The following is a 13,139-nucleotide window of genomic DNA, read 5'->3' as shown; positions in this document are numbered from 1 at the left end:
AGCTTTAAAAATACTTAGTTCTATACAATGAAATTTACAAAGATCTATCAAGCAAAAACAACCCAGATTAATGATTTTTTTAGAGAGTGTATTTTTGTTAGCGTTTCGAACGTAATCACCCTTTTTGTGATTACGTTCTTGTGATCACAAGATTTTATAGGAACCTGACTACCCTGCTATACGAGAGGTACCTGTATATCGACTGTGAAAATAAACTACAGTACTTTAATTCTACAAAGCTCTCCATCTGAAGATTTTCCCCTAACAAAATAAATTCCACGAAAATGGCTACTTTGTTTGGATCAACGTATGTTTGTGAGCAAGTTTTTTCACGCATGAAATCAAATAAATATTTAAAAAGAAACATAATAACAGACGAGCATCTTCATTCTGTATTGAGAATTGGCGTCAAAAATTTTCAACGAATTTTGAACAATTATCTAAAAATATTTACCTTAATCATCTCATTAAATGTTAAGTTTTGTTCAGTAAATATATTTTAGTATTTCAGTAAATGTATTCGGTAAGTGTATTGTACTTAATAAAATATTTTCAATTTTAGGTGTATCATTATATTTATTGATTCACCTTAATATTGAAAAGCAGTGATCCTTTTCGGGTTGTAAAATTTCTAAAGTGACCATTTAAAAGCAAAAGTAAAGTAAAAAAAAAAAAAAAAAAAGTAAGTCATATTTTTATAATTTTAATAAAATCTAAAAAATAAATCACTGATATAGATTTGTTGCACATAAAAGTATTGGGAATTTGCATTTTTTTAATAAAATATATACATATTATGTAGCCTGAAAATAAAAACCTTCTTTTACATGTAACAAGATATGGAAAATGTAACACTATTTTTTCTCAAATCATTTGGTACGGCCCACGAAACAAATCTAACTTTGAACATGGCCCCCTGTACGGGAAAAGGTTGGACACCACTGATGTAGATCATCCCAATTTATATTCCTGTAATGTCAAATGACATGACACAAAGAATGGCCATAAGAGGGGAGAGAGATCTGACCAGTTATGATCTGAGGGTGCCTGGAGGACCTCTAATAGTGGCTTTGTACTTTGAAAGTCTGTTGATGAGAAAAAGATCAAATGAGTGTGTAGTTAGAAGCATCTGGTATTCTGGTAGGTAAATGAACAAGCTGTATAATGTTATCAGTAATTGCAAAACCCTCAAATTTTTTTTGACCAGCTGGGTCTCTGTAACCAGAAAACTAAAGCTACCCGGAGCTGTGAACATTAAAATCGCCAAGGAAAATTACCTCACTGTTATGAAAGTTAGAGTGGGGAAATTTTAGTTTCAAAGAAAAAAAAGTGAAAGAGTTCTGAGTGAACTGTGGAACTGGGAAAATCAAGGTGATTCCAAATTAGGAAGTCTTCAACAAGAAACAGAATGAATATATGCACAAGTACTACATCTGAAGCAAAACGAATCAGAGAATGAATAACTAGGCAAGTTAGTTGAGTAGTAGTTAAAGAAATCGATAATTGAGATTCTGTCAGAAAAAATATGTGACGGTCAGCAGATTGTAGATGGAAATGGACATTTATAGGGATTGGAATTGAGACCAGGTATACCTGCGAAATTAATGACGTGTTTAACTGGATGAAAAACCCAGGTTACAAAGAAAGGAGAGGGGAGAAAAAAAAACCCAGAAACCCTGAGACCAAGACTCACTACTTAACCCTCACATGTGAAAAGAAAACGTGTAAATGTTAATGTAAATTTGAATTTGTATACCTACCTCTAAAGTCTGATCTTTTCTGCCAGCCAGGCATTTCCACTGGGGGTCTCTGTTCCTTTGGTCTGCCACCTCTGTCAGGTACCTAAAATATTAACAAAAAAAAAAAAAAAACCCCTTAGATACTAATATACAATGCTAACTCAATTTTATTCTGGCATTTATTTATATTCTATTTAATTCATTTGAAATATACAAAGCAACCCACTTATATTACCCAATAATGACGACTGTATAACATTTCTACCTATGCAACCTGAAAAACCATTTTGGTTTCAGATCATATTCTGTGAAAAGCATTTTCTTTGTTGATTACAAAAATTCCACAGTCCAATCAATTTTTTGCCATGTTGCTGGAAACAAATGATCAAACTCTCTTATTTGCAAATTTTGCAGGTTTCCCAGCACACTCATTACAGGATCAGGTGCACTGACACAAATTGGAAAATAAAAGGTAAATCATTCATTCAGAGATAAATAGCATAGTCAACTCTTTAATATCTGACACCCTCAGGATTTTAAATTTTGTGGCAGACTTTTAAGGTATATCTAGTAGATGAGCAGCTTTGGAGAAGCATATTTCAATGAATATTAGGCACTAACAACTGCTTATTTAAATCTGTAAACATAAAATTTATGTTAACTGAATAAAATTTAGTAGTAGTGATTAAAATATAAATAACAGTTCAATATAAAGTAGAATCTGGATAAGAAATTCCAGCGTAAGACTTTTCCCCTGTACTAGTTTTGGTTTCTTAAATCCAAATTTCAACTCTAAATATTGTAAATATTGTATTATTAATATATTGTAAATATTGAATTATTGTTACTTATATAATTAATATTGTATTATTTTCCTGCATAAGAAGTTTCCTAGGTAAAACAGTTTCCCACATAAAACGTTCATGATGAAGAATACACAGTTATTATTATAATTACATTTTCCCACCTAATACATTTTTTAAATATATAAATTCTTTATTTCTATATTTAAATCTTCACACGTCGACCACGTGAAGCACTTGCCATTAAGTTCTCACGGTACTGAATTACTTAGTGGATCGTTGCTGTGTAATATTGTAATTGCGACCTTTTAATTAAGGTATGTTGAAAGCTGAACTTATAACACTGTACTTTATTTCTATAGATTACGTTAGTATTTTTGGTAATTCTTTAAGAAATATGGTTTAGTTTACAAAGTAATTTGCGGAGAATCTTCTAGTATGAAGATGTTATTAGTTGATGAATGGAGGAAAAGGAAACTACATGTTTTGATCAAACAATATAGAAAGTGTGATATTTTTAATGTTGCTGAATTACGACTCTTTTATAGCCTATTTCCTAATGAGACTTATGCATTTAAAGAACAGAATTGCATGATGGTAAGGTGCATTATAGCCTTAGTCGCTGATGCACCAAAAACCCAAAAACAACCAACCAGCCATGGTGGTAAACTGAGTAAGGAGAGAATTACAGTGCTAGTGGGATCTAATATGAATGGTTCAGAGAAACTAGTAGCAGCAGCAGCAGAGGCATGTGATGCAAGAAAGCAAGCTTATGTAGGGTCGGCCAAAAAAAAAAAAAACCACCCTATTTCACACATCCATTCCCTCTAAACGTTTGTCCAATTCCTCTTTGAATTTATTTCAGCTATCAACTTCATGACAGATGGAAGTTTGTTCCAGCAATCAACTACTTGCTGGCTAAAGGCAAATTTAGGCACATCTATTCTACAGCTGTGTTTCTCAATTTCAGTTTATACCCCCTCAGGTTTGTAATCTGAGCAAGAGGAAGAATCCCATCAGAATTGAGCCTGCTCAACCCATTCAAGGCCTTATACACCTTAATGAGATCACCTCGCAGGTGCCTAGTCTCCAGACAATGCAATTTGCAGAACTTAAGCCTTTCTTGGTAATAGGACCCCTTTGTTCTCCTCACCAATCTAGTTGCCATTCTCTATATTTGCTGAAGCAACTCTACATCCGTCCTAAAGTGAGGCCTCCAGACCTATACGCAGAACTCAAGGAGTGGCCTTACCATTGCCTTATACAAAGGGATAATCACCTCCTTTTCCCTACTAGCAAAATTCCATTGACAACACCCCATGACCTGCTCTGGCAGTCTGTCTGCACTGTTCAGAAAATTTCATATATCTGCATGGATGACCTGCTCTTTTTGATGAGTATTTAAGAGCTCTAGATTCAAAAATGGCAGGAGAAAATAGAAAAATTCTTTTATTTGCCAATAACTGCCCAGCTCATCCTAAAAACTATAAGCACTTAAACGATGTCCATGTGGAGTTCTTTGCTGGGGATTCCACATCAGTTGTGCAACCAATGCAGCAGTAGTGATCAAAGTTTTAAAAATGCATTTTCGTAAGTACCTTGTACATAAACTGTTTACCCTTGTAAAACAATGGAAAAACTGAAAAGTTCTAAATTTTCTTTGTTGCAATACATTATTTAGAAGTATCATGGGATACACTGAGCCCTCTTGTTAAAATTAATTCCTTTAAAAAGGCTGGGTTCTATAATGATATAGAAGAAAATGTTGATAGTGTTGAAAGTGATGAACAGGAAGGGATTTCCTACAGAGTAGTTTGGGATTTACAGTAATTTTTTATGATTATGTTGATGTAGACAATGATATCGCATGTGAACTGCAAAGTATTAAAAGATATTTGCAACGAAGATCAAAACATGACTGAGAGTGAGTCTGAACTAGATGAGCCTGCTGCACCAACATTCCGAGATGCAATGATCGGCTTTTCTTCATTGCAGCAATTCATTCGTAGTGTACCCAATGTTCCTGAGTCAGTGTTGAAATGGGTTAGGAAAATTGATCTATTCTGTATGAAGCTTTTCCCAAAATATTTGAAGCAGTCTTTTCTGGATAGCTACTTGAAAAAAAATTATAAAAGTTTTGTTTTTAGTTTTGTACTACTCATAATTATTGTAATTGATTTTTTATCATTCTAATTACCTTTGTTCTCATTGCATCCTTGTTATTTTTGAAATCTTATTAAATCGTAATTAATAAATATTGTTTTGCATTAAATGACAATTTTTATTCTTGATAGTTTTCCTACAATTAACATAATCATTCATACGTATGTGTATCTTTTCATTTTTATTTGTTTAGTTAATATTTCATACTTTTACGTCATTTTCGCTCATAAGAAGTTCTAAACCTCTGGTCCCTTGGAAAACTTCTTATCCGGTTCTATTGTATTAAATGTGAACAAATGACAATAAAGACACTTGCAGCAAACCTTGTCAGGTACTGTATGTAAATTTTAAATGCATGCCTAGTACAGGATCAGAGAATGTCATGAATGCTTCAGAGAAAAAATATACTTGTTGCACTGAAGAACAAGGAAAAAAAAAAAAAAAAGTTTTCTTCTTAAAGAATACTTATAAAAAATGTATCTGCAATCTTTTATCAATTTACTTAATATATTTTGATTTTATTAATGTACTGTGCAGAAATCAATTTCTGACATGTAACGACACAGATTGTGATTTTTTTTTTTTTTTTTGCCACCATTATAGCTATAACACAGGGAAGATAAAAAAAAAATTAACTATAATATAATTAATAAAGGGTAAATACAGTTATAGTTATTTCCAAAGAGCACTTGTCCAAACGTGTTGCTGTCAGTAGACAGACCACAGCACCTGACGGTTGACTACAAAATTTAATGTGCAGAAGCATTATATTTGAGCTGTTTCAAATATTCGAATTACCTGCATTTGAAACAGTCCCCTTTTATTAATTACTATATATTCCACCATATAAGATGCACTTTCCCCCCCAGAAATTTATCTAATGAAATTACTCTACATTATAAGGTCATTGTCATGGCTATCAGAAACAAGCATATTGTCTTGTCTTGAAGATGATTTCAGTTTTCACTGATATATTCTGACAGAGGACCTGAGTCCAAGTCCCGTCAATAATGGGAGGAATTCTTATAGGCCTTTTCACAACGTGGCTGAGTTAGTCAGTCTCAGGCAAGGGTAGCATGGTTTTTCACCCCAAAACTCGGGTTTTTCATCCAGCAAACAGAACATTCAATTTACAAACATATACACAGAGCAATATGATATTAGTTGCTGATGCTTCCAGAACCCAACTACAGTAACAACATCTTCAAGGGATAGATCACTAGCTGTTCTCATAGTTCTTTTTTTTTTCCACCATCATCTGAATCAAGTTTCGATACAAACTTTAAAATTTTTCCTTTTTTTTTTTAAATTTCTGTTATGATTGACTTTCTTGATTGTCCAACCTTGTAAAATCATGCTAACGAAGACCCGCTTCCTCCTTTTGAAAGTCTGTTTAAAATCTCAATTTTCGATTTAATTATTAAAAATTTCTGCTTCCTTTTAAAAGACGAAGACCATAACTTCAGTACGGTAAAATAAAATTCTGTAAATGTTCAGAACCTCAGCGAGCGAAGTAAGCAAACCATTAGCCATAATTATGACAGCATCCTTAGATTCAGGGGAGGCCCCCAAGGACTGGAGATGTGCAAATGTATCCCCAATTCACAGAGGGGAGTTCAGAGGGTGATGTAAATAATTATAGACCTGTTAGTTTAACTTCTGCTCCATGGAAAATAATGGAGTCACTGGTTAAAGAAGTGATGCAGGATGACCTAGACAAGACGGCAGTAATAGTTCAGACACAGCATGGGCATGTTAAGGGGAAGTCTTGTCTGACCAATTTGATTGGATACTACGATGTGGTCACAAAGCAACTGGATGCAAAAAATAATTTTGATATCATATACATGGATTTCAGGAAAGCTTTTGATACTGTTGCACATGGAAGACTGCTGTACAAATTGGAGCGGTATGGCATTAAGGGCAAGTTGCCGCAATGGATAGAGGAATGGTTGAGTGGGAGACAGAGTGCTAATAAATGGACACTGCTCTACATGGACTAATGTTATTAGTGAAGTCCCCTAGGGTTCAGTGCTGGACCCATTGTTGTTTTGGGTATTTATTACTGATATCGATGAAGGTATATCAAGCTTAATGTCCAATTTTGCAGATGATACAAAGGTTGGCAGAGTTGTTAATGATAGTAAAGACAATATACTACTGCAACAGGATCTAGAAAAGTTAGATTGTTGTTGTTGCTATTTGGTTTTTAGGAGCATTAGCAACTAAGGCCATATTGCTCCGGGTGTATGCGGTGGTCATTCCCTGACCTTTCCGCATCCTCCGTATTTGGTGGTGACGAGCTCGAACCCTGGTCTAATCAAGAAACGTGTGCTACGCACTGCTGCTCCTTCCCACCTGGCTACGGGGGCACCTAGAAAAGTTAGGTAGATTGGCTGAGAAGTGGCAACTGAAGTTTAACACTGATAAATGCAAAGTACTGCATATGGGTAGCAGTAACCCAAGAGAAACGTACCAACCGTGTGGTACTACACTCAGGGAGGTGGAGAATGAAAAAGACCTGGGGGTAATTGTGCAGTCAGATATGAAGTTCTCTGAGCAGTGCAGACGGGCTGCCAGAGCAGGTTATGGAGTTTTGCCAATGATATATAGAAATTTTGCTAGCAGAGACAAGGAGGTGATTATCCCTTTTGTATAAGGCAATGGTCAGGCCACACTCTGAGTACTGTATACAGGTCTGGAGGCCTCATTTTAGAAAGGATGTAGAGTTGCTAGAATGAGTGCAGGTACAGAGAAGGGCAACAAGATTGGTGAGAGGAACAAAGGGATTCTCTTACCAGGAGAGGCTTAAATTCTGTAAATTGCAGCAGCTGGAGACTAGGCACCTGCAAGGTGATCTGATTGAGATGTAAAAGGCCTTGAATGGTTTGAGCAGGCTCAATTCTGATGGAATACTTCCACTTACTCAGAATAAGAACCTGAGGGGGCATAGACTCAAACTGAGGAGAGACAGTTGTAGAATAGGTATGCAGAAGTTTGCCTTTAGCCAGCAGGTAGTTGATTACTGGAACAGACTTTCATCTGTTGTTGTAGAAGTTGACAGCTTGAATAAATTTTAAGGCTGAACTGGAGAAACATTTCAAGTGACTGGATGGGTGAAAGGGTAAGGTTTTTTTTGGCGGATGATCTATAAGTTTGCTTTCTTGCATCATATGCCTCAACTAATGCTAATCTCTTCATTCTTATATCTAAACTTCGTAAAAATTTTACTCTGTATCTCACTCACATATCTTGTTATTTGCAATGTGTTCGTGCCATGTTCTTTGTTACTGATTTATTCTTATCTTTATTTTACTGTTTTAGATTTTACAACAAAAAAAAAAAAAAAAAAAAAAGAAAGAAAGAAAGAAAAAAAGTCGGTGAACATAAATATCAGATTACAGAGTGTTATATTGAGTTAGTACTGTATGTATATTATGTAAGCTTAAATTTATTTTTATTTTGCTAATGTGAAAAACAGGATAATATTCTTCCAATTTTCATGTATCATTTAATTTTGTTAATTGGTAAGGTAAGATAAAAGCATAAATTTGTATTTATATCTTCATTTTTATAGTCTGTGGATAATATCCCTCTGAATTTCGCTTATTTCATGGAATGAATTGCTGTTTAATATAATCAAAACTCAATTTGCAAACATGATCACAATAACTGGCATTTACTGTAATTATGTTATGGCACTAGCATAAAAAAAAAATGAATGCTGGCCTGTTCGGATTTTCGATGCTCTATTGTATACAAAAGCACAATAAGGTTTTTTTTTTAAATTTTTTTACATAAAGTCAAATTTCTGTAAGTTGAATCATCTGTAAGTCAGGGAATGCCTGTATTGGGCAGAGGACTTTGTAACTTTGACAAGAAATTCAATAAACTAAATTTATCTTGTGAGCATAGTGTTTCCTTAACTTAAAGAAAGAGTGTTTCAACTGCTTTTTTTTTTTTTTTTAACAATCTTGATATTTACATTCTTTAAAATATATATTTACCAATCCTGGTGTTATCCACAAAAAATGACCATTCCACATAGCATTACAACTGTTTTAATATAAAGGAAAAAGAAAAGTAGGACTTAAGTATTTCATCGTTTCGTCGGTCTGTGTTCCATTTGGAAAGTGACCTGTGCTACAGAATGATATATTTAAAAGGCCTATAATACAGGTAGTACCCAACTTTACGAGTTAATTCGTTCCTAGTGTACACTCGTAAAGTGGAAATTTATTTCCCATAGACATAATGTTAAAAATAGGGTTACATTATCAACAATGAAATTAGTTAGCTAATTAGTTTATGTTTAAACAATGATTGATTTATCCAAAGAATAGCCTGTAAAATGAAGCAAATTATAATAATAGAGAAATTATTTATGACTTACAAATGTTAAAGAATGTTTATTCTTCATCATCATTGACTAAATGCATGCTCGTTGATCACTCATTATTGGCTCGGTACTCGTTGGTTTGTTGCACAAGGTGTTGCTTCTTCAGAAATGCTTCAAGAGGCATTTATTTCCAAGATAACCTTCTCTTCTTTTTATAAATTTCAATAGCATGCATAAGCATTTTTTAATGAAACACACAAATTGCAACTAACACGATTTGCGTGGAGTAACAAGTTTACGAAGCTTAAAAAAAAAAAAAAAAAAAAAAAGAGAGAAGAGAAGAGAAGATTCTAAAAATTTATTTATGTTTTTTTATATGATTGATTCAGTAAAGGCGAAACACGTTTCACCATTATAACATAAAAACCACACAATTCCAGCTACTAGCATTTTCTCAAATGCAATAACATCAAGTTTACTATTCGTTTATAACTGCTTGCAGTAACAGAAAAGCCCAATAAACCGGAAAGTGCAAATTGTTTTTATTGTTTTATGGTCATGACCTCCAGAAATGTGCTTTAGAAAAATAAACAAAACCGTTAAAAATTGATTCTTATAACAGAGCATATGATATCGACAAAAGTGTAGTGCATTTTAATGATTTGAATTGGTAACTAATACAATTTACACTATAAAAATGACCTTTTAGAGAGTTATATAGCAAAAATTTCAACTTCCGAGGTTGTGGAATGAATTACCAAAAAACAACGTTATTGGGTTCACATTACGATATTTTCACAATATGATGGTAATGGATTAATATCGTAAAGTTGGGTACACTGTATTGTATATCTACGCGCGTGGTTTGAAATGCGGTATTTATGAATGTTTAACATTCATTTTTTTGCAATTAATGCTCATATTTTCGATTTTGTTGATACTTGAAAAAAAAAAAAAAAAAACTCTTAAAGCAGGAATTGCCTGTATTTTACTATGTAGAGCAAAAGTATTTATAAGATGAATTTACAGTTACTGTATGTGGTGACTTTCTATGGGCATTTACTTCACACTGTGTATACCTTGAAAAGATTTTTTTTTTTTTTTTTTTTTTTAAATGAAAACCCCAAACATGAGAGGTATTAAAATCTACAGTACTTAGTACCATGCATGGGTTGGAGTACTACAGTACAGTACTTAGTACCATGGAGGGTGAGAAGATGAAAGAAGACACTTGTTGACATAAGACTAATAAAGGAATTATGATTGGGGATGCAAGAATCATTTTATAAAAAACAAATTTAAAATTAAAATTGAAATCAGCCAAAGATTGAAAGGATAAGGAAAGGAAAGTGAAGTCAGCTGTCTAAAAATGTAAATAATCTGTTCTAAGATTATTTAAATAACCAATAAGATACTCAATATATAATATCTAATATTACCTATTAACTATTAGGTAATATTATAATATATAACTTTAATATCAAATTAAATTTAGATAATGGATCTAAATAATCTGAGAACAGATTATTCAGACCTAAAAACCACGAGTTTCTCTCAGTTTTCAATTTTCACTCGCCCTTTCAATAATATTTTGAATGTTTTCAATATTTAATTAATATATTTTTTTTATATAAAATTGTTTCTTGTATTCCTATCTAAACTAGCTTATTTACTGAAGTACATGCTGTGAAGTTTAAATTTGAGAAGAAACACTGAACAAACCAAGTGTTTGGTGTTTTCTTCCTCTATGAATTTGAAAGTTTATCTGCCTGATGCTGTAAAACCCATATATACAGTAAAATCCCATTGCAATGAACTTCTTGGAGGTGCACGATTGATTTCATTATATAGAAATTTCATTCTACTGAATACTGCTAAAAATTATTTCAAAAGAATCGTTATTTGTATAAATAAATTCTGCTGCACTTTTCTGATATACATAATAAATAATAATAAACAAATAAAATGATGAAATGTGTACTACAGAAGTAAATATAAAAATTCAACCCGAGAATATACCAATACCATTACTTGGGGTAAAAAAAAAAAAGCATGTTGTATAAAGAGATGGAAAACATAGTGAAGGGGTGTGATAATAAATTCTTTCATTCATCTTTTACAACTTCCATTTTTTCTTCAACCAAATGCTCCCACATCACATTCAGAATATGGGCTACACAAATGGCATTTGAAATTTTCCAAATATGTTTTTTTTTCCCCTTTGCAAACCAGTACATTTTAGCCATAGGCAAATTTTGAAACCAATTCATTGTACTGAATTTTTGTAAAAATTGTTTTGTTCAAATGAGATTTAAGCACTAATAACACAGGAAGCTAACCGAGATCTAGAAATATTTTCACTATTGTAAAATTTTCATTCAAATGGTATTCATTGTAATGGAATTTTACTGCATAACCATTCTATGAAGTAAATACCCAAAGAGGGGCACTATAAGCAGAATACTTTCTTGAATTAATCACATATATTTTTGCTTTCTAAAGCAAAGCATCATAGTTAATTACAAGTTAACCCGCACATTTTTCCAGCCTTTATTTCACAATGTATTTTATATAGGTGGTATGTACAATAAGCTGCAGCATATAAAGGGGGTTTTTTTAATATATTTTTTTAAATACGATCACCTGAAATCTTGAAAATTCCAAGATCCATCAAGGCCCTGATCATAAAGTTGTCAGATTTGGGATGTTTGATTGCATTACAGAATTTCAATATACTAATGGTTTTTATCACTTGGTATCACCTTTTAGATTTAATAAGTGAGAATAACAACTTACATTTCCTATACGAACTTTGTAAACTTCGCTAGAGATATTCTTTCTGACCGATGGACAGCTGGTTTTCTCAACAACAGCAATATCTGAAAAAACAACACTCATTAATACAAACTTCAAGGGACCTAAGTTCTCTCATTTTGCAAGAATGAGGTTTGTGAAGTGAACATGTCAAAATCAGCTTTCTAATTTGGCTTTCCTAATTTACTTTAATTAAATTTTAAATTGCAATTTTACATGTTTTTAGATAAAATTAATATATCAATGAATATAAAATGAAGGAAAAAATTAAATTCTGAAAGAACAAAAATCTGTTGAATTCATTAACTGTTAATTAAAACAGTCAAAGTTTTCTACAATAAACATTAATGATTTGTAAAAAAAAGTTGGATTTAACAAAGGATTAAAAGATATCCTTATAATTTTGAATTATAAACAATAACAATTAATTTATAAATGAATGGAAGAGGTATACCAATATACTTGTTTATGGGTAAATACACTGGCTAATGCTTCGAAATTAAATTAATTTAACTCAAGAGCTTTACACTGTCTTAAAAAACAATGCAACTTCTGAACACTGTTTTATAACTGTTCTTACCAAAAGCACAGATCTGATCAAAGGCTACTAGCACCTCACTGCTAATATCACTGTAGGCCAGTAGATTTTCAATAACATTCAATGCACTTTGGACATAAGATTTGTTAAATAACAAATCTTATGGACAGGTTCTTCATCATCTTGTACAACCACTTCATATTATAATCTTCACTACTGTCAATATACAGAGTGTTTAATAGATCTGATGGTGTAGCAATGGTAAAAACAGAGTCAGCCACACAAGCATAGCCTTCTCCAAAATTCATGTGTCCCCTCAATTCTTCCCATTCATTCACTTGATGGGTAGATTCATCTTCTAGAAAATGGACTACATCCTTCTTGTTAAATCCACTTTTGGAAAAGCAGATTATGACAGGAAAAAATGCCATTCTAAAAAGTCAGAATGTTTCAAAGAGCATCTAACACATTCCACCTTGAAGGTAAAATGCTTTATCTTAAAGATGGAGGATAATATAATGCAGGATCTGTAAGCTTTCTTCAAGCTACAAATGATACCCTGGTCCAGTGGTTGCATGATACCTGTGGTGTCTGGAAGAAGAAAGAGCAATCTAATATTTGATAACTTCAGTAACCCAAAAGAATGAATGTGCAGCACAGTGATCTAGGATCACAGAATTTTCCTAGATTACATAGAAAAATTGGTCACTTGCTGCTCATGGTGAAACTTGCCAGGGGGAAAA

The 13,139-nt window shown here is 32.8% G+C and overlaps 1 protein-coding gene across 1 annotated transcript in view; it reads right to left on the bottom strand.

Moving 5' to 3' along the window:
- The window catches only part of LOC150084850 (protein TSLIG3A-like), a 137,211-nt gene that overhangs the window by 12,591 nt on the left and 111,481 nt on the right, over positions 1-13,139 (bottom strand). Inside the window, exons 9-10 of the mRNA XM_090375595.1 lie at positions 11,841-11,923; positions 1,761-1,842 (exon numbers count right to left, since the gene is read on the bottom strand). Coding sequence (XP_090231721.1) covers positions 1,761-1,842; positions 11,841-11,923 — 165 coding nt within the window. The remainder of the gene's footprint in view (positions 1-1,760; positions 1,843-11,840; positions 11,924-13,139) is intronic.

Source organism: Mastigoproctus giganteus, chromosome 6 (genome assembly GCF_048544385.1).
Source record: "Mastigoproctus giganteus isolate SK-2022 chromosome 6, ASM4854438v1, whole genome shotgun sequence".
In the NCBI taxonomy this organism is placed as follows: Eukaryota; Metazoa; Arthropoda; class Arachnida; order Uropygi; family Thelyphonidae; genus Mastigoproctus; species Mastigoproctus giganteus.
This window is presented reverse-complemented; position numbering and strand designations above follow the sequence as displayed.